Source organism: Camelus dromedarius, chromosome 16 (genome assembly GCF_036321535.1).
Source record: "Camelus dromedarius isolate mCamDro1 chromosome 16, mCamDro1.pat, whole genome shotgun sequence".
NCBI lineage: Eukaryota > Metazoa > Chordata > Mammalia > Artiodactyla > Camelidae > Camelus > Camelus dromedarius.
Window position 1 is genome coordinate 38,811,892 of NC_087451.1, and position 21,567 is coordinate 38,833,458.

At 37.1% G+C, this 21,567-nt stretch overlaps 1 protein-coding gene across 1 annotated transcript; it reads right to left on the minus strand.

Moving 5' to 3' along the window:
- Positions 1-660: 660 nt before the first annotated feature.
- On the minus strand, positions 661-20,774 carry PSMD12 (proteasome 26S subunit, non-ATPase 12). Its single transcript, XM_031468911.2, has 11 exons — positions 20,567-20,774; positions 14,489-14,548; positions 14,276-14,404; positions 10,954-11,061; positions 9,256-9,360; positions 8,025-8,174; positions 7,802-7,936; positions 7,059-7,171; positions 6,206-6,380; positions 4,144-4,221; positions 661-3,159 (listed from the first exon to the last, which is right to left on the minus strand). The coding sequence occupies exons 1-11, from the start codon at positions 20,672-20,674 to the stop codon at positions 2,950-2,952; spliced, it is 1,371 nt and encodes a 456-aa protein (XP_031324771.1). The 5' UTR covers positions 20,675-20,774; the 3' UTR covers positions 661-2,949.
- Positions 20,775-21,567: the final 793 nt, after the last annotated feature.

Genomic DNA, 21,567 nt, shown 5'->3' on the forward strand with positions numbered 1-21,567 from the left:
TCATTCAATTCTTTCATTATAGTAAATATTAAGCTCCAAGTAAGGGGCATTGCTTTATATCCATTCAAAAAGTGACATTTCTCTACATCTCAGGGGGCAGGATAAAACTAGACTTTCATAACACTCGACTCAAAAACGGCTGGCACTGGATAAGCATCACCCTGCAGCCCAGTCCTAGCTTTACTGCTGTCCATGCTCTCTCAGCATTACTTACTCACAAAACTTATCTTCTAAAAACTCAACATTTTTTTTCCTAGCGTTTACTCCATTTTCAAGAAGTGGTTCTCATAGTCTGTAGATCAGCAGCACCCGCCGCACCTGAGAACTTGTTAGACTTTAAGATTCTTGGCGCTCCCTCCCCTAGAACTACTGGATCAGAAACTCAGGCGGTGGGGCCCAGCAACCCGTGTTGTAAGAAGCCCTGCAGGTGATTCTGATGTGCTGAGTCAGGGAACCATTGGTCAAAGCATAACAAGCCTGTCACCAACCCCTAATCAGAAAGAATTCAGGGGGAAAAGCTAGCCCCGCGGCTTTTGAAACAAACGTGCAAAATGTTTTCCCACTGCTTAAAAACAGGTTTAGGGAGGTAATGATTTTGAAAGAAAAATGAAAACCATCTATGGCTTTTTGTATAAACAGTAAAAGAACTGAAAAGAGAAGTGATCTTTTAAAGTATGAGTTTATTCTCCAGATTTTCTTAAATACTCACAATTAGTGCTTTTATTGCAGCTATATCCAGAACTGAAAACAATTTAAAATATGTATTTTTATCATACATTTAACACTTAAAAGAGATAGAATGGAACGGTATGAATTTTAGAGATGAATTTCCCAATGATTCAATAGTAAGCATATGGAAATTGAAGACAATTACAGAAATAGTGATTGAACTCCAGAGTTAAGAACATAAATTATATAGAGATAAAAGGGTAGAAGGTATTTCATTAAAAAACCCAAAACCAACCAAACCAACCAACCAAAAACACCCAGTGGCTCATGACCTCTCCTGCTGGTCAGTAACCTAATAAAAACGAGTCAAGTATTCTCTTCTCCATATTAAAACAAAGTGGTTCAATCCTTTTCATGAATGCCAGCTTTAGGTCTGAAACATGAGTCAGGATTTTAGGTTCTGAACATCTCAAATATTTTACTGCCTTAGGTTAATGGATTCTTCTTTGTAACACTAAGAAATTGGTAATGACTCTTAAGGTTGCTTGGACAGAAGAAACAAACAAAAATAATGAATGAGCAATTAATCAAGTGGGATTTGGTCACTGGGACAGTTACAAATGGCACCAAATCAGAACAAACAAAAAGCTTAATTTGCAGATGAGCATGTTAAATAAAAAACAAAGAGGAGTATTTGAGATCTTTAGAGCAACATATTTCTAGAGCCAAACAGTCTAGATTTGGTAAGTTAATGACATTAATGAGAAGCTAGATTCAAATTAGTTCCAACTTGATTTACAAATTAACAATGCAAAATGACTTTATTTTCTATCCTTTTCATTCAAAAGAAAATTGAAACCATATTCTTACTGCTAGTGTGAACGTCTGATGTTTCTGAGCTTGCCATATTTTTGGTTAGTTTTTAAGATAAATGATAGCAGATGTTATTAATGTGACCAATATATTAAATTTCCAAAGAATAAAATGAGATTAATACTATGTTATTATTTACAATGACTCAGCAAAATAGTAGAGTTCTCGCAATTGTCTCCAGCCCTGGGATCATGAAATAGGGCAGTTCAGTGACCATTAAATGGAAAATGAATTATGAGAGCTTCTGTTTCCAGAATGCCTTTTCCCCCGTCTTGTCATTTATATTTTTAAAAAAGTAGACCTCATACTTTCTTCATTTACACATCATTTTAAATAACCTAACATCGTTTCATTTTTGTTTTCTCTGAAATCAAGTTAAAAAAAACTTCTAAAATTTGCTCACATTAAGTGATCTCAGATGTATGACAGTAAAACTACTTTTGTTTAATTCTATTTTTAAAAATGTCAACTCTATACCATTTGCCAAGAGGGTGGCCTGAAGTCTCTTTTTTTTTTTTTTTTTGAGTCGTTTTTAAAGCATTTTAGGTTGTTATCCAGTGCACATACAGTGGAAATAAAGCTCCTATAAGGAGAATGAATTTGGAGCATTAATGATGTAACTGGATGTGTAAGTTAAAGCCACAAAGGAGTCTTATAAAAATGACTTTGTGTGTTAAACTGTGTCAACACGTTGACGATTTAGTTCAACAACTGGACAAGGCAGGGAAAAGGGGTAAAAACAAGCTACTGCGACTGAAACTAGTTTGACTCAAAAAAAAAAAACAAAATTTATAGCCTACTGGGTAGCTCTGTACACATTTAATCTAGAGACTTTCTGCCACAATACTAAAATACAAATTCTTCACAAATCACAAAATGTTATCCCAAATGTTCTTATATGTTCTATATGTTGCTTTTTAAATTCTACTAAATAATTGATAGCTTTACAACAAAATTTATTTTATTTAAAAAACAAATTGCTATCCCACAAAATGTCTAGAAACACAGGTAATCATAGAAAGTAAACATGTATATACTGCTTTTATTATTATAATTATGGTTGTTCACTGAATGAAAACAAATAATAGCTAAAAAGATTTCAAATGATAGAAAAACACATTTAGGTAAGTTATGACAATTTTTTGAGTAGCCAGACAATAGAAATGTATTGCATATTTTTGCACCAATTGCAAATGCAAAGTTAACAATGAAATCGGGGAACTGAAAAATCGAAGGGGCCTCAAACATATTCACTATCTTTTAAATTTTAGACAAAAGAGCCGAGAATAGGAAAAAAAAAACAAAAAACAAAAACCCAACATATACACCATAAAAGTCTTTTTTTTTTTTTTTTAAATGACTTCCAATTTTCTCTCTTTTCTAAAAGCATCAAGGGCACGAAGCCCCTTATTGTAGATTATGTATCATCTCCTCTTTGGCTATGAGGTGTGTAGTTTTGTTAACTAGAGACATCAACGAGTTCAGTTTCTGAGACCAGTCATTTAATAAATTATTTGGATCCTTGGGTCTCTGGAAGTTGATGATTCCTGCCAACCTGTCTACTTTAGCAAAGATGGTCTTGTTAACTACTAGATTCGAGAGAAAAGCCTCTGACTCCTACAAGAGAGAAGGACAAACTGGATTAAGATAGGATAAAATTTTAGACAATAAACATATTTTAAGGAAAGTTTAGAAAATAACTCTTCATTCAAGAATATGCAGGGCTAAAATTCACTATTAATACTTAGCAACTGCTGAGTTCCTGCAATAATGTACTTATTCTACTGAGAACCCAGGGAATGATTAGAAGGATCAGAGTCAGGGCTCAGCCAGAATCTCCCTGCAAACTTAATGCTGCGGGTTCCCCAAGAGCCTGTTGCCAACAGCAGCTTGATCTACCTTTTACAATGTTTCCCCCTAAAAGGGGGAAAAAACAGTTAGTTTGTTTCCAGAAATGCTGAGGTAGAATATATACTTTGCCACTTGGCAAGTATGTAGCCATGGACAAGACACTTTAATTCTCCTCCAGAAATAAGAGCTGGTGAACTAACCAAGGATCAAGGCTTCTAACCCTACCATTCCACGATTCTTCTTTTTCTTCTAAACTGTTAGGACTCCTTCTGGTGACAGAAATGGCTTTTCAGACCATTATAACCCACTTCACTTAACTCTTATCTCTTTGGTCTTGTACATTTTACCAGCATGAAACCCGGACCTGAATACGATACTCCTCTAATACGTCCTGGAACCTCTTCAGGTGAACTGCAAGTCCAGTCTCCCTCATGTCTTACTTCTACAGCTCACTTATGGGAACCTCAGCATATTTGTTATAGAAATATATACTTTGGACTTCAAATCAATCAATGTGAAACTAACATATTTAAGTGAAGATTTTAACTAGGATATTACTATTAATATAACTATAAATTTGCTATTTAGGCCATTCTTTGGTATTCAGAGTGCTCAGAGAGCTTGGGGAAACTTTCTATCACCTAAACTTAAAATTAAGCAATAAAACAAAATTGATTTTCTCACTCGATTTTTACAAGCCAATTGATTTTTTAAAATGAATGGCTACAAAAAATGATGTTTACTACTTACATCAACAGATAGATCCAGAAGCTGTGCCATCCTCTTCATTGTTATCCTCGTGTAATATTTGGCCATTATTCTAATATTCTGAGGGGAGAACAGAGGGCAGGGAGGGCATAGCTGTCAGTAAGGCTAAAAGTCCATTTGTTTTCATACCCAAATAGGTTTAGTTAAAATGTCAAGTCTCAGATCTTTTATTTTTCTATAGTCCACCGCTGGAATGAAGCTGGTTCTAAATGTCAAAAACAAAACTAAACCCTTAGATATTCTAAGCTTCAGTAGTTATTTTAAAGTTATTCTGAGTACACTCTACAACTCTTTTAAAATATGTATTTTTAGGTCAAAATACATAGCCAAAATATAGGCTTAACTAAATTAGTTGTTCAAAGTTATTACTGAACTAAAATATTCTTGCAAAATACAAGAATCTAAAGCTAAGTTTTTCTAATTATGACACAAATGTTTAAAAGGCTAAAATTTTAAAAAATGATCAAGATCATGTGAAAACACCACTTGATCATTAGAACTACATAAAGATAATTTGAAATTAAACTTCCTAATTTTCACTGGAAATGGTGCTAAAGTTAGAGACACCCCTTTGCTATTCTTAACGTTAAAGTTACTAACAAAGCAGCAGCACTCACAACGAAAAACGGGGAACAGTGGGGAGAAAAATGAACTCATCTTTGAAGAAGCTGCATCTCCTCCCACTTCTAATCAGGCTCGATGGCAACACCAACCTCTCAGGCAGCATGAGAATCACTCCAGATCTACCCTCCTCCACCTTCCTTCATCCTTTAAATTTAACCAATGACTAAATTCTATTGATTTTCTTCTTTAAAATCGTTTATTCCATTCCATCCACTCTTCTTCCATACCTTGGCTACTGCCTTAATTCAAGCTCGGAAAGCCCCTCCCTTAGCTAGTCTTCTCATCTGTCTTTTCTCTCTCCCAGCCTGCTCGTCACCTTACTCCCAGAGGAATCTTTGTAAAATACAAGTCTGGTCATTATCCTCTAGGTTTTTACTACTGGGGTATACAAACTCTGCTGTGATCCAGAGCTTTTCTGCATCTCCAGCTTCCTTTCTCACTGTGCCCTTTTCTTGGAGGCCCCCTGCTGTGTGCTGCCTTCATGCCCTGCCTTAGACTCTCCCAACCACCTTCCCTGGTCTGCATGCTAACTACATCCTCTCCTCACAAATCTTCCCCCTGCATCAACTCTTCTGTGTCCTGCCTGGCCGTTCTTCCAGGTGGAACCAATCAGCTCTCCTCCCATGCTTCCCTCTAGTCTATTGTACTTTTATTTATAAATGCATCTCCCCTCTCATTAATTTTTAAGCATTCTGAAGGTAGGGACCATGTCTTATTCTCCCATGTGTCTCAGCATTTTGTACAGTGTGTGGCACACAGAAGGCTCACAACAAATATTTGTTATGTGAATGAATGCGGACATAATTCAATCTGTAGGGACACCAAGAAGATCAAAGGTCAGGTGCAAGACATGTTACCCATTTCCAAAACCAAGTGTCCGAGAGAAAACAATCTCTCTACCCAGACCCATCCCTCATATTCTTAAGAAATTCCTTCTGGTTTACATGCTATAAAATTTTGGATCCTTGAGAGGTCCTCTCAAAATACAGCATGCTAACATATAGTTATCTTTTCTGAAAAGCCAAAGATAGATGGGGGAAAAAAAAGACAAGTGGGGTAATAAGATAAATTCGGGGGGTAGGGGGGAGGTATAGCTCAGAGGTACAGTGCATGCTTAGCATGCACAATGTCCTGGGTTCAATCCCCAGTATCTCCGTTAATCAATCAATCAATCTAATTACCTCTCTCCCCACCCAAAAGATAAATTCTGATATGCTTTGGGAAATACACAATAAACATTTGACAATGAATTTACATCACTACTACACTGGGTGTAGGAAAAAAAAATCCTCAAGTGAAGAATTAAATATAGAACATCCAAAAGAAACACTTGATTATCAAACTTGAGAAATGAAAGTTTATGCTCAAATTTGGCAGAGTTTACTTCTAAACTGTCATCTCCGTCATGCCAGATGCTTACGTGTTCAACAACTCTGTTCTTCAAGTCTTTCCACCTTTTTTCACCTTCCTCCGTGTAACCAAAAACATCAGTTGCAGGACTCTCCAGAGAACCTTTCCTTAGTTCCATTCCGTAGTCTTCAACCAGTGTGGACCAACGCATCAACTCCATTGTGGTAAAAAGTTTTAAAAGATCCCTGGAAATTACCGAAAACTTAATATTCCAAATCTGTAAAATTTAAGTTTCATCTAACACAACAGCCAATGTTAAAATGTCAACAAACATGGTTTTTATAACATTTTGTTGGTGGATCAAGATACAAATTGATGATTATTTATGTTACCAACTTTACTACCTTTTTTTCCCACAGTAATTCTGAATACAGCATTCCCCTGCTTAACATTCTGCTCTCTCCTGTATTGTGTCTGCCAATCTCTGGACTAACTGACTGTAAACTTACTAATGAAACAGAAAAAAGAAAAATAGCTTAAAAAAAAAAAAAGCCCACTGTCCTTATGATACAGTCTATGCCTGTTTTATATAATGAATTTTCAGAAGCATGTATTTCCAAAAATCACAAAGCCCCAAACATTTACTAATGATAAAAATTTATCAAATGGTTAATTAACCAAAGGCAGCTACAGTGAGCTTGAAATAAAACTTCTACTTGGTAAGTGGTTTAGAATGAAGTGTGTTACGATCTCTTAACATTAATTTCTAATGCAGTACTAAAAACCACTCTTATTATCTCTAGTTTTATTCTCTAATACAATCTATCAGCAACCAATTAAGAAGTGTACAATGAAGTTAACCAATTTTCTTTCAAAGTGGCACTTCTACTGAGACATACTATGTTAATTATAAAAGTACTTACTTGTATTTTGGAATTTCTTCTAACTTTTTGTCACCACTTATTCGGTGAACCAAATCTGACTGTTCATTGTCAAAAGGAGCCAAGATAACATAAAGGACAACACTTTTCAGGGCCTAAAAAAGGCATACAACACAACAGATTACATGTGCGATGAGAAGCAAAATGGAAACTTCAGCAGAAAGTGAAAATTAATGGAATAATTGTATATATTTGTTTTTAGTATTGTACTCAAAAGCCTTAGGGAAAAAGTCCTGTTAAGTTTCACCTTCTTCATAGTGTCTTTCTGTCATATTTACTTTTCATAAAACTATTATAAAACAATTATAGTCAACTTTTGCTAATTTGGATTACTACCTGGGCTGACTTTTTTTTTTTTCAATTGAAGTATAGTTGATTTACTTAGTCTCAGGTGTATAGCAAAGTGATTCAATGATACATATACATACTTTTTCAGATAACTTCCCAGAGTAACGCTAGGTCTTTATCTGTGACCTTTATTAGAAGGTAACCTGCTGGATATATTTCAAATAGTAAGCCTACAATTCTTCAAAGGCCATAAATCGCTTAGAGCATTGCTACAATCCACCTGAACCCGCAAGGATGAAGTGAATCATCAACATACTGAACAGAAAGCAGCACCTGACAACTGCGTATAATCACAGAAGTTAAAATGACTTCAACATACATTAAGAATGCTGGAAAAAGTTAGGAAGAAATTCTTCCTAATAAGTATATGTTCTTACCTGTTGCCACTTTTCACTTTCTGCCTGTATACAGGGAGTATCATAGATGGCTCTGTAGTGCTTACAAATAGACAAATAAGATCCTTCATGTTGATCCAGCTGAATCATTAAGTTATAGTATTTCAACTTTAATTTCTGAAAAAAATGGACAAAATTAATTGGGGCTTATGGGTATTTTCCCCAAACACTTTTAAAGTAAACTAATAGTAAGAGATGGGCTTACCTCTGTATTTTCTTCCTGGAAAAACTTGGTGTTAATTTTTTTGCTGATGATTTGTGTACGAATGTAATCTTTCACAGCTAAACAGAGCCTCATTTGCTCCAAAATAAATTCTACTCGCTCTTTCTTTTCCATTGACCCATAGGTTTCCACCTAGCAGAGTAAATCCCCAAGTAAGTTAATAATATTTAAAAATTGCAATAAAACTAAATAGACCTTGACACAACATTGTAAACTGACTATACTTCAAAAAAAAAAAAAAGTAAAAGAAAAACTAAATGGACCTTAAATATTCACATTTGATAAACAATAAGAACATTCACACCTATTGGGAGAGTGTTGATGATATCTAAAGCTAGTTTCCTCCAGGAAATTAAAATTTTAAAAATTATTATACAGTAAAATGGATTTATTTCTTTGGGTGTAAAGTTTTATGAATTTTAGCACATGTATGGATTTGTGTAACCACCATCACAATCAAGATATAGAAGAATTCCATCACCCTGAATAACTCCCTCATGCTCCCCCTTACAGACACACGCTGCCCCCATACATAATCCCTGACAACTAATGATCTGTCTCTAATACTACAGAGCTGTCTTTTCAAGAATGTCAAACATAATATGCAACTTTTTGAGACTGTCTTTGTTACTCAGCATAATGCTTTAGATAGTAAGATTCATTCAAGTTGTTGTGTATATCAAACAGTTCATCCTTTTTATGGCTAAGCAGTGTTCCATTACATGAATGGATCACAGTTTATCCACTCACTTGCTGAACAACTGGGCTGATTCCACCTTCTGTCTATCACAAATAAAGCTATCTGAACATTAGTGAACAAGTTTTATGTGAACATAAGTTTTCATTTCTCTTGGGTACCCAGGGATAGGACTGCTGGGTTATACAGTAAGCGCATGTTGTTTTGTAAATGGAGGTACTGGGCATTGAACCAGGACCTCGTACGTGCTAAGCACGCGTTCTACCACTGAGCTTACCCTCCCTGAGACTGATCTGTTGATCCTGCTTTTCTTCAAAACTTTTTCAGCAGCTAAATTCAGTTGGGACCATGATCACAAAACTTCCAGCTACCAGAATAACTTTATACTCTATACTGCTCACTCTGAATCTTGGTGGTTTAGAAAACAGTAATAAGGTGCCAAAACAAACAATTTCCACAAGAAAATATCGCTGATGAAATGTAAAAATTCACACAATCTAAAATGCAGCACCTTACCTGTAACTCCTGTAAAATGGAGGCCGCCTCTTTGACGTCGCCGTTTTGCTCTTTTATGGTGGCTAATGTTTTAGTCAGCCGAGCACGCTCAATTTCAACATAAATCTACAAATGCAAGAAATTTGTATTATCTAAATTCTTACAGAATCATGTTAAAATTGACAAGGTAGAAGTGAACAATAGTGCTCAACAGAGTATTTATCTGGCAGCTGTCATGCACTTTATCCGCCAGGTATAAACAGTGCTATGTGACATTTTACATTTCACAATCATGTAATTTTTAAGAAAACATCTCTGTAAAACATTATCCATACTGTGCAGCTTTGCTTTGAGAGCCTAAGTATTAAATCACTGTGTTTAACAAATAACAGGACCAAAAACTACATAAATGGCACAGAAAGGAAAGTGCCTTTAAAAGGATTATTTGAAAAATAACACACTTTGCAAAGGGGCGTAGCAGTTTAGCATCTAAAATTCAATCAATATTCTCATTTTGATTTCTCCTTAAATGCAAGGCTACTTTCTCTAAAATTATCTGATTTTGATAAGTATTAAAAGTTACTAGCATTTTTTGGTAGCTATGGGTAATGTAGTAGATTTGTGATTTCCAACAAATTAAACATTAAAAATGTAACTATAGCCTAATAGAGACTAGGGAACTTATTTTCATGACTGGGTTTGCTGACTTGTTTAGCCTTAGCTCTGTAGCGGTCTCTTTTCCCAACTCCATCCTCAAAATACTTCCTCTCCAATAACAATGAACTGCTTACAGTTTCCTAAATGTACTCTGAGTTTCTTACTTGGATATCTCTATATATAGTTTCCCTTACGTCTAAAATGCCCTTCTCCATACGCCCTGGCCCAGTAGAATTTCTATTCATTCTTAAAAAGCCAGCTAAGCCACCATCAACAGTTTGCAATTTGAGGCTCCTCTGGGCCCCTCAGTCAGTCAGCCCCTACCTCTGTGCTGCAGGGGGGAACAGGCACACCGCTACTGTCAAGACCAGCACAGCAACTACTGCTACGATTCATCTCTTTGAGGTTAAAAACAGTGTCCTGCCCATTTTAGACTTCGCACAACACAGGTAGGTGCTCAATAAACATTTAATGAACGGAACTCTCAAAGAGGCAATCTAAATTAGGTGTAAGCTAAGTTTCTATCTTCCAAACCACAAAAATCTACCTAGCAAGAAACATCCACCATGGTCACCATTTCATAGTTGCCCTTTTCAGAGAAACATTAGATTGGTGGTGTGAGTAGGGAAGAAAGGGATCGAAAGAAATACAAATAAATTCTGGCAAGACAGTGAAATTTTGAAAACTAATCTCACACTGCAAATACTCTATGAAACCTTAACTATCCCAAACACAGACTTCTCAAGCAGATCTAGGCCATGTGAAGAATTAACCTTATCTTTAATTATTACCACATGTAAATCTGAAATAAGATCACACTAATTTCTAGAAAAATCTGGATATACTAAGATTATCACTAAGTATATTCATAGGCATGTAGGATAACACGAGAAGGAAATGTACAAAGATATGGGTTAAATTAAGGTGAAGACATTTTGTGTATTTCATCTTAAAAATACTTATATAAATATGTACTTATATAAAATGTTCAAATGCATAAGTATCTCTGAATACAGACAAAACAGTACTTATCACTGCGAGTTATGCCAATAGAAAACTCACCTTTCCTTCTGTAACCATTCGTAGAGTATCAATTAATCGAAGTTTGATTGGAAGGTCTGTGATTTCCTCAACGTAAGTACAGCACTGCTGAACCATTTTTGCAACAGCCTAAAGTAATAAAAATCATTCCTAAGTTAAATTCATTCTTCATACTGGAAAAGGAAGTATTTTATCAATGGAAGTGCTATGGTCAAATCTGGTCTTTCCAAGCAACTCTAGATACTGAAATGCCTATAAAAAAATACCAAAACCTCCCTTAGCTAAGAAGTACTGAATACTGAGTAACAAATCAATAAAGGTTAGGAAAACCTCAGGTACAAAGACTTTACCCCTTTCCACTACAACTGGTCAACTGATTACACAAAAGGAAAGGTGGAAATGTCTGGCAATGCCTATTAGAAGGCTGGCTAGCTAGCATTTTTGCAGCCAAGCAGAAATGTATGGAAGAAATAGCAACAGATTAAAGGGGGAAAAAAGGGGAGAGAAAAGCAGAGTTTAACAGTGGCTGTGACAGCAGCGAAGCCATGACCAGTAGATACTGTGACTGGAGGGAAAAAGAGTCGGTGGCAGAGGCAGAAAGGTTGAACAGCTCCATCCTCTGGGTGAGGAGGAGGAGCCACAGCCAGCCACACTCACCTCAAAGGTATGTGATGGCGAAAGGCACAGCATCTCCTGCCCACGGTTCCCCGCAGGTAACATAAGCAGGCTGGACTACATTTCCTCCAGCTCTAACATTCTATGACCTAGGTCAGGGGTCAGCTAACCTTTTCTGAAGATTTTAATAAATATTTACACAGTAAATACTTTAGACTTTGTGGGCCATGGGGTCTCCATGGCAACCTTTCAGCTCTGCCTTTGTAACCCCAAAGCTGCCACATGTGTCATACATGACAAACGGGTGCGGCTCTGCCCCCAGAAACTTTTATTTAGGTGGCAAGTGGGATTTGGTCCCTGGCTCAGAGTTTGCCAACACCTCATCTAAATTCTAAACAACATTTCATAATCATTGATAATAATAATTAGGATCCAGAGCACTTGCTCAGCATGCACAGGGTCCTGGGTTCAATCCCCAGTACCACCTCTAAAATAGATTAAACCTAATTACCTACCCACCAAACAAAACAAATAATTAGGACTCTTTGTCATGAGGAAAATGCTGATTAAGCATATTTTAAGATAGCAGAAGAGTAAACAGAATATCCTGCTGTCAATTATACCCCCATAAAGCTGAAAAAATAAATCACATGATGCACCTTGCAAAGATTTCTTTGAAAAATACTTAATGTTCACATAGCTCAGATCAGACTTTAAATAATTTGAAAATTAGCTGTTCAGAGACCTTCAGGAGTTCCAGAAGGCAAAGGTTTTATTATAAAATGTAACTTTCAGTAGGTACAAAGCTCTGGAACACCTATTCTCTCACAAAAGAGATGATCCTGGCGGGAGGGCACAGCTCAGTAGTAGAGCGCATGCTTAGCATGCACAAGGTCCTGGGTTCAATCCCCAGTACCTCCATTAAAAAAATAATAATAAGTAAATGAACCTAGCTACCCCCTCCCTCCCTCAAAAAGAAAGAAGAGATGATCCCTCTATGGTTGAAGTAATGCTGATCCCTGTGCTCAGGTGACAGTGAACTAGAAACCATTAATCTTAAGCAATCTAGAAAAGGTTATTTTTTAAAAATTACTACTTTCTAACCCTGATAAAGCAAAAAAAAAAAAAAAAAAAGAAAAGTTTGAAGTAAAAAGTAATCACAAGAAAAATAAAGAGACATTTTGCGTCCCTAAGCACTTCCCACGGCTGTGAAGACGTAACATGTTACGGCAGAAAGAGCAGCTCCAGTTCCAGTTCTGGTGATGATGTCACTGGGTGGCTATGAGTCTGACTCAAACTCCTCTTTCTCCAAGAAACCTAATTAAAATCTTTCTCTTCCTCTTCCATATATCTTAGTACCCTTCCACTATTCCAACATCACATGTTGCCCTGTATGTGTATAATTAAAAAAAAAAATCTTAGGACACTTGTTAAAGATTGCCATGTACTATGATTACTTGTGATTTATATTCTATACTAAACTATAGGCTACTTACATGTTTCTTCACATTTCAAGAGTCTTACATATAAAATTTGGTTTCTCGATCACTAAAGTAACAGAGTGAGAGTAAACAGTCCCTTCTACTGGCTCTAAAATTTTATAACTCTATGAAATTAAATCCATATTTTAGGATATGTGCTTTGAACTTTATTAATACTATATAAAACACATATTTTTACTTATTTTAACACAGGTGGCCCCAAGATTTCTAATTAAGTAGCCCTTTCAAAATTGCCCCATAGAAAGCAAGTCTCAAAAATTCAGAGGAAGATGATTGTTCATCTATGTTGGCCTCTCAAATCACAGAACTGAGCACTAAAAGGGCATATTTAAATGAATTCGACATTCACATGTACTAGAGTGCCTAAGTTAAATCTATGTTAATTCTTAACAGTGAATTTTATGTGCATGCAAAGTTATCTTAAAACAAACAAACAAACAAGCCCAGTAACTTTGCTTTCTGCAAAAAATAATTTAACTCACTCTAATACTACACTCACTCTAGCAGCAGACTAATTAACAAAATAAGGGATTTGGACAGGAACCTCATGTTTCTATTTTTGGTTCCACTACTACTCTGTTTTATCATTTGAAAGCAAAAAAATAAAAACACAGAAGCTACTTAGGGAACAGCATTTTAAAGATGAGATACAAATGTAAAAAGTGGAATCTTCCACTACAGCAGATCACTGAAATATGTCTCAAGCACAACAGGGAAGCACTAAAGAAAATCCAGCTTCACAAAAACAGCAAGAGTACACCAGAAATTAATACAACACTGTAAATCGACTATACTTCAATAAAAATAAATAAATAAAAAAGAGAACTTACATAAGCTTTAAACAAAATGAGTAGTCACAATAATCTGAAAATGGCCTCAAAAATAAGTTAAATATTAAGGGCTTAATAAAAGATATGATTAAGTGAATTACAGATTATCAACTTGATAGATTATAACATAACCATTTAAAATAATAAATACGAAGGAGCAACATGGAAATAGAAGAAAGCTGTGTCAACACTCAGTACATTTTGTAAAAATATGCAAATATATAAAGACTAGAAGAGAAAACAAAAGTAAAAGCAGTTGTCAATGAGAATATGGATAGAATTTTTAAAAACTCTCTAAATTTTGTAATATTTAACAGATTTAAAGTAGATTTACGGAAAGGTTTGCTAAAAGTCCTTATTTGAATGTGAATTTTTTTTGAGCAATCATGAACTCACTTGTTTTAACTGACTCCGTCTTTTTGACAAAAGCATAATATTTTCATTAAGTAAATCCCATTCTTTAGCCTCATAGCACATCTTCACTACTGCAACTAAGATACGGGACGTAGACACCATATCAGAAGCCTGTAATAAAAATATATTGAAAGTTAATGGAACAATGTCAAATTAAATTAATGGCAATTGAGGTTTTCACTATAATCTACTCACAGTACGGGTCTGTTTTTCCAAAGAGAGAAGGGTTTCAATGACTTCTTGAAGTCTTCCTTCCTAAAACCAAAGATAAGTGAACAATGAAAACACCACCACCAACACAAAACCAAATAACTAGTCTAAAATGAGATGTTTCTGATACAGAAAAGGAAAAAAATCAATAGCCTATTTTAGAGGAACGAGACCAGCTCTATAACTACTTTCGTTGTGATTTTCTTCTTTTCATGATTTCATCTTCCTCAGTGGATTCTGTAAGTCAGTGGTTCCCAACTTGGGGCCCACAAGCTATTTTTAACATTTTGAAATGCCTAAGAGAAAGTGAATCTAGAACAACAATGATTTAACACCTGAAAAAAACATCAAATCTTTGTTTTGGATTCCAATTTATCATCTCAGTGTGGTAACTCCTGTTTATCTTGTTCTGAACAGACTTCTAACTGGCAGTCACATGTGTCTTTGAAGAATAATAATGGGAAAATGAATGATTTCTTTACAAAGCCACCATTTATATATATATATATATTTTTTTATTTTGGAGGGAGGAGGTAATTAGGTTATTTATTTTAATGGAGGTACTGGGGATTGAACCCAGCATCTTGTGCATGACAGGCATGCACTCTATACCACTGAGCTACACCCTCTCCCCATCATTAATATTTTAAAACATGAAGTCCTGAGGAGAAATAAAAAGGTTATTTGATGGTAAAAAGATAGGAAACCTTGGTTTAATTTTTCAATGACTTTGGAAATAAATTATAATTGTGCTTAAAGAAAATGAAGACTACCTGAGAATACCCATGCACGCTACAACAAAAGTAATCAACTTAGAGCAACCTCTACCTCATGTGCAAACAAAACATTCTCCCTTGGACATACATTAAGAAATGAGAATAACAAAATTCATATGATAAAAACCTAGATGATAATACACCAGGACTAAAATAAGCCATCTATCAGGAACCACATATCTTGATTAAAAAAAAAACAGCCCACAGCACAAAAATTGCATTTATTTAAGGTAAAGATATAACAATGAATGAATTAGAAATGATGAGGGTTTTATTTATAAATGAATTTTCTAATCATAAAGGAAATTTATTTTTATTTTAATGACATTCATAGACAGTATATGAGTACTACTCTTTTACTGTTGAAAGAAACTAAACAGCTTTTGAATTAAGGGCACAAATAATGCTTGGACTTTCCAAAATACTGTACCCATATTTTCCAAGATAACTTTTAAACTATGAATTTTCTATGCAGCACAAAATATGTACTGTATAGCCATTGTCTAAATTTATTTTGATTAAGTCTGAAACATATACAATTACTAACATTTTAACAATGTTTCCTATGCAAAGGGGAGCATCAGTTCTGAAAGCTGACTAGATTCGTGCATACAATAAACGCTGGCTAAATGTCCATCAGAGCAAATGAACAAAGAACAATCTATAAATTCTCCAAAGTTAAAGGCTTATAAATCATAAAAATCAAAGAATCTTAGAACTGGAAAGACACCTGGAGATTCACTTCATTTTAGAGATTAAAAAGACTGAGGACCAAACAGCTCAGCCACAAAACTTCATCAACAGAACCAGAAGCCAGGGCTCTTGCCTCCTGGTCCAATGCTCCCTCCACTACACTCAACCATATTAGTTTAAATCATGCCTTTGCTTCCATCAAGGTAATTTCAGTTAAAGTATAGTTCACCCTTGAACAAGCCGGGGGTTATGGGGGGCCAAACCCTCTGAGCACTTGAAGATCCGAGTATAATTTATAGCCAGCCCTCCATATCCAAAGATTCAACCAACCACAGATGGTGTAGTACTATAGTGGTTACTACTGAAAAAAATCTTCACGTATGTGTAAATGGACCCATGCAATTCAAACCTGTGTTGTTCAAGGGTCAACTGTAATTTCTATAGCGAAATGGTTATTTGGCAACAAAATGTAGTGCAAAAATAGCTAAAATGCAAGATACTGCTTACTGATGGTCCCTTCTTGTCACTCTTGTAATTATTAGTCACATGATTGAAATTAACAGAATATAGTTTACTATGTAGTATTTTAATTCAGAAATATGGATTTTAAAGAACTGTACCCTACACATGAAGGAATCATACATCACTCTAGAGTCGGGGTCTACAGGTACCAATGAAATATTAAATGTCACTGTCACCGTCTCAGAAAGGCGTTCTTGGATTACATTCTCTAAAATCTGTGGTTACTCAGCACCGCCTTTAACACTCCAGTCCACTGACTTTCTGCTTTACAATGACCCTGTGGACAAAAAACATCACCTGCCATCTCAGTAAACAAAGGATGTTGTGGACCTATGACAGGATACTGGCCCTAGGTGGTTAAGATGCACATCAAAGGAATGATTTCAATAAGCCCAGACTCTTGCATCTTCTCATACACAGAAAAACACTAAAATCATTAACTTGAGGTGTCTGTATTTGTGATTAGCAGTAATCTTTTGATGGTCAACTACATGTTTGGTTTTTTCCAAGCAAAAACACCTGAGAGAAAGCCCTCCCAGGCTACAGTTCCCAGTAATGCTCTGAGTAAGACATAATTCTCAACTTCTAGGTTGTGCATTTCCTTCGGGTGACAACCCCAAACTCTATTCTATTTTAATGTTCACTGTCCTTCTAATCTCACTAGAGTGTGAGAGCAGGGAAAACATCTATACTGTTCACCACAGCAGCTCAGTGCTGTGCACCTACCCAAGCATATAATGGTGCTTCCGTAGATATTCTGGTACATCCCTTTATACCTGGTACCATAGTTATTAATGTGCATGTCTTGCCTCCTAAGTGGTGTATAAGTTCCTTTAGGGTTGGACCTTGTTTGATTAATTGCTTCCCCTGCACCAACTTGCACATAGTATGGGCTGAATGGATCGACACTGACCTGAACTATTCAGCTGATCTTGGCTTCCTGATTTTTACTGTGACAGTAAGTCGAATGTGACAAGTTAAATGGCTGACAATTCAGAGCTATCTGAGGGACACTACCAACAACTTCATTAAATACAACTCCCAATTCTCTCATCATCCCACTTTTCACCTTATCCTTCATGTTCAATCCTATGGCCAAACATCTTCCTCCTTCCTTTCCTATCTATTCACATATGTTCATTGAAATTGTACCTCCTCAATGCCACCTTTCAAATCAGAGGAACAAGATAGTCAGAGCTATCAAAACCAACTTGTTAGAACATGGGACTTTTGTGACTCACTTTTCTCATTAAAATAGTCTTTGTCAATGAGGTAAATGACTAAGGCATTTGTTCAACATCAATACATGTTGGATCTTGTACATTGTTTATGTCTGTGTCCTTTTACTCCTAAATGGATCCAATCTTTTAATGATTTGTTAAATAACCTAAGCAAGTAAGAAAAGGCCAATAAAAACTTAACCATGAATAGTTTAAATGCAATGCCAATTCAATTTTTTTAAATGTTTATTTCTTGAAGGGGTCTTTTGTCCAAGCTGCTATCAATCAGTAAACTGTTTTACATTTCACTTCCTCTTTATCTTGTATTAACCACGAGAAGAGGTTGCAGGTGACCAAATGAAATGAAAAGGCATTAAGAGGAGGGAAAAACAATGGATATATTCAATTTAAGAATGCAAGTTGTCCCTGAATAACCATGTGCCAAATACACTGTAACCCAAAAGCAGGGTGTGGGGGTTGGAAGGGAACCTTCTGAGTATTAAGAACTGTTAAATACTACATCTTTACAGTTCAGAAAAGGCCCTCACTAGATTAATTTTTAACTCTCTAATCCAAGGGCGAAACAATAACCATTATCAAGAGCTAGTATCACTTTTATTATCTCATCAATCTGATGCAGAGTCCTCAAATATCAATCACAGAGGCAGCAGAAGGTAATGGTCAAAAACATCTACTACTGTGTTACTTTAGAAAAGACACTTACCCTCTCTGACCCTCAATTTTCTCTTCAGTGATATGAGTGTAATAATAGTTTCTACCCCAATGTCTAGCACTGAATGGGTCTTGCACACAGTAGCTTATCAGAAGAAACTGGTAAAGAGTTTTTTTTTGCCCAAGTCTCAGTTCTAGGAATAGCTGTACTTCTTTAAAGCAATTAATTTCTTTGTACGGACAATATCAGTCTATTCATTCCAAAGAGGTGGTTCAGGGGCTGCCTTTGGCCCGTTGGTATGTTTTGTTTGATGTATGTAGTATTGGCTCAAACAGTTTAGTGCCCAGTTTCTAAATATAGAGGCAATTCATATAAAAATCCATATTCCTGGTCTCTCCCTTAACTTAGAAGAGTTGACAAGGCTTGGCCTTCATCCCCAACTAACAAAGATTAACCTGAGGTGCAGAATTCCTGCCCCTGTTCCCTGAGCGGGTGCTCAAAAGTTCAGGTTTTCATTACATTTTGCTCATTAGGCAGGACAGCTTGCGGAGAGCAGAGGCCCTAGAATCAGTCTGCCTGGGTTTGCATCCTGGCTCCACCACTTCACTAGCTGAAGACTTTGGAGCATGTAACTCAATTTCTCTTAGACTGTTTTCCTGTCTGTAAAATAAAAATAATAATAATACCTACTACACAGGACTAAGATGAAGATCAAATGAGTTAATACATGTAAGCACTTAGAAGAGTAGAAACTCTGGCACTGTAAAAGCACTCAATAAATGTCAGAGTGATCATCTGCCTGGCACTGTAGGTGTTTTGAGTTTTCCAACCTCTGTGTAACTGGTGATGCTTCTCTATACTAGCTGCTAGGAAGCTCAGAGATGAATTTATGGATCCCCTCCACTTAGGGCACTGAACCCAAGAAGTATAAGTGTATCAACTTTATCATTTTCCCCTATCCTTGTCTTTTGTAAAGCCCCACTAAATTCTTTTTCAGAAAAAAAGGAAGCATTAAAAGGGTTCTTTCTAAAAACTAAATGTGAAGTATTACTTGAGACTCCTCTTGCCCCTGAATTTACTATGTACTTAGGTAGTAAGCTCAAATGACAAAAACAACCCTATTAGTGAATGTACCCCAAATGAATAGCAATAAATGTTCATGGCTGGATTGATCAAGGAATTTTATGAGCCCTGAGTATAATCCTTAACAACATCCCATAAGGGAGCTGATTCAACTAACACCCAAACCCTAGTCAGATCCCTGGCTCTATCTATTACTAACTATTATGACGGACCAACAATTCTGAGCCTTGGTTTCTTTGCATGTGAAATGATACATAAAGTTGCCTGACACACAGCAGGGGGCATGGTAAATGTTTGGATCAAGTAAAATTTCTATTATTTATTATTATTTATTTCATGGGAAATACGCAGTCGGGCTAAACTACTGTTCACGACCTCCGCTAATTATGTTATTCTGCACTGCTGTGCCTGTGTGTCTTTATTTGTGCAGTGCCCGCTCCAGGGATGACTCCTCCCCATCCGAATCTTACCGAATCTTTAATACGTCAGCTTCTCTGTAAAATCCTCCCTTACCCCACCAGAAGAATGAACAGCTTCCTTTTGTGTTCCACTAACGCTTTCATACTTATATGGCACTCAACGCCACGCTTGACTTGTCTAATCCAAGAACTCCTTAAGGACAGGGCTGCGTATTAATCATCTTCGCGCTATCACGTTACTGTCCCTTCTCCTGGCCAAAGACCAGGCACATCGCCATGATCCGTAAGCAACTTAACGACATAAATTGATGCAGGACGAGCAAGAGAACTAAACTCTCTGATCTAGCTTGAATGCTGTAGTGGCCTTAACCCCTGAGAAACTACTAAAGTAAACGTGAAAAGGCAAAAAGCACTATGGAGCCCCAACTCCTACGGGAATGAAGTGACTGACCATCTGCCCTGGGGAGGGTCTGGGAAGCTGTACACAGTAGCGTACTCCGGCTGCGGGGTCTCTCTGGTCGGGTAGACCTGGGATCTCCTACTTACGCAGGCCTCACTCGGGCTGGGCAGGCAACGGGGATGAGCGCTCCAGCCCGCAGGCCCCCTGAGGCCTAAGCAAGCTCCGCGCCGTGACTCAGCCCCTGGCGCCCGCCAACAGCCAGCCGGCCTCCCCTCACCTTGGCCAGCTTCTCGCACTCGGGCAGTCGCTGATCCACCGTGGCGCTGTAGTCCACCTCCATCTTGACGATGCGCCCATCAGCCCGCTCCGAGCCGCCGTCCGCCATGGTCCCTGTCTGAGAGTCTCTCGATGTCCCCCTGCTTCGGCCACCACTCGTCACCCACACCGGAAGCCGCCGGCTCACCCGCTCAGGCAGTGCGTCGGGAGCCCGCGCGAAGGACCCCATGAAGCCCCCTGCGCTGGCCGCCAGTCAGGCACCGCCGCGGACAGCCCTGGGGGCGGAGCCGGGGGCCGGGACTCGCCCCTTCCCCGCCTCGTCCGGCTTTATCTTTGGTGACAGCCTTCTCGCCTAAAATTTGCGGTGAGGAAAGCTAGTGTAAAAGAAGAGGCTGTCATATGTATTATTACACCTCTGCTTTGAAATAGTATGATTTCTCAGAACCGTGGGCAAGTCGCTTAACTTTTCTTGCATCTCGGTTTTCTCAGGTCTACGTGAGCAGTCTGAAGTAAACCCTGAGGAAAAGGGTTCTCAGGTTTCGTCTGTTTGAGACTCTTGGTGGCTTAATCTGTGGGATCTCTTAAAGCTCATAAGAGAAGACACGGCAGTGGTTCAGTAGTATAATAGGTAAATATTATGTTGGTAAGAATCTTTAGAAAGATTTTTATTTACTTTCCCTATAGGACTCTTGAGCCAGCGTCAAACGAGATCACGCATATCAGACTGTTTTCAATTCTTAAGGACCATAAAAGTTGTTGTTTTTTTTTTTTTTAAATTATCATCCACACCCTCTGGGTCCCTATATTTTAAAAAAAAGAAGAAGAAGAAGCTTAAGATCCTTGAAAGTGGAAATGAGGATGTATGTGTTGTGGTCCATGTGTCAACAGTATCCTGGAAAGCAAATGGGAAATTGTGGAGTGGCTTACCTGTGATGTTAGTAGTTCTCAGTTTAATCAGCACCAACCTCCCTTTATATATGCTGAATAGACCTTTTTGTTTGT

Bases quoted from the DNA above. Each gene is read 5' to 3' on its own strand.
- PSMD12 (XM_031468911.2), bottom strand. From the start codon at position 20,674: ATGGCGGACGGCGGCTCGGAGCGGGCTGATGGGCGCATCGTCAAGATG. The intron at 14,549-20,566 runs GTGAGGGGAGGC...CTTTGGTTTTAG, and splicing joins AGTGCGAGAAGCTGGCCAAG to GAAGGAAGACTTCAAGAAGT. The intron at 4,222-6,205 runs GTAAGCATCTGG...TTCTCCCCTCAG, and splicing joins AGAACAGAGTTGTTGAACAC to AATATTAGAATAATGGCCAA.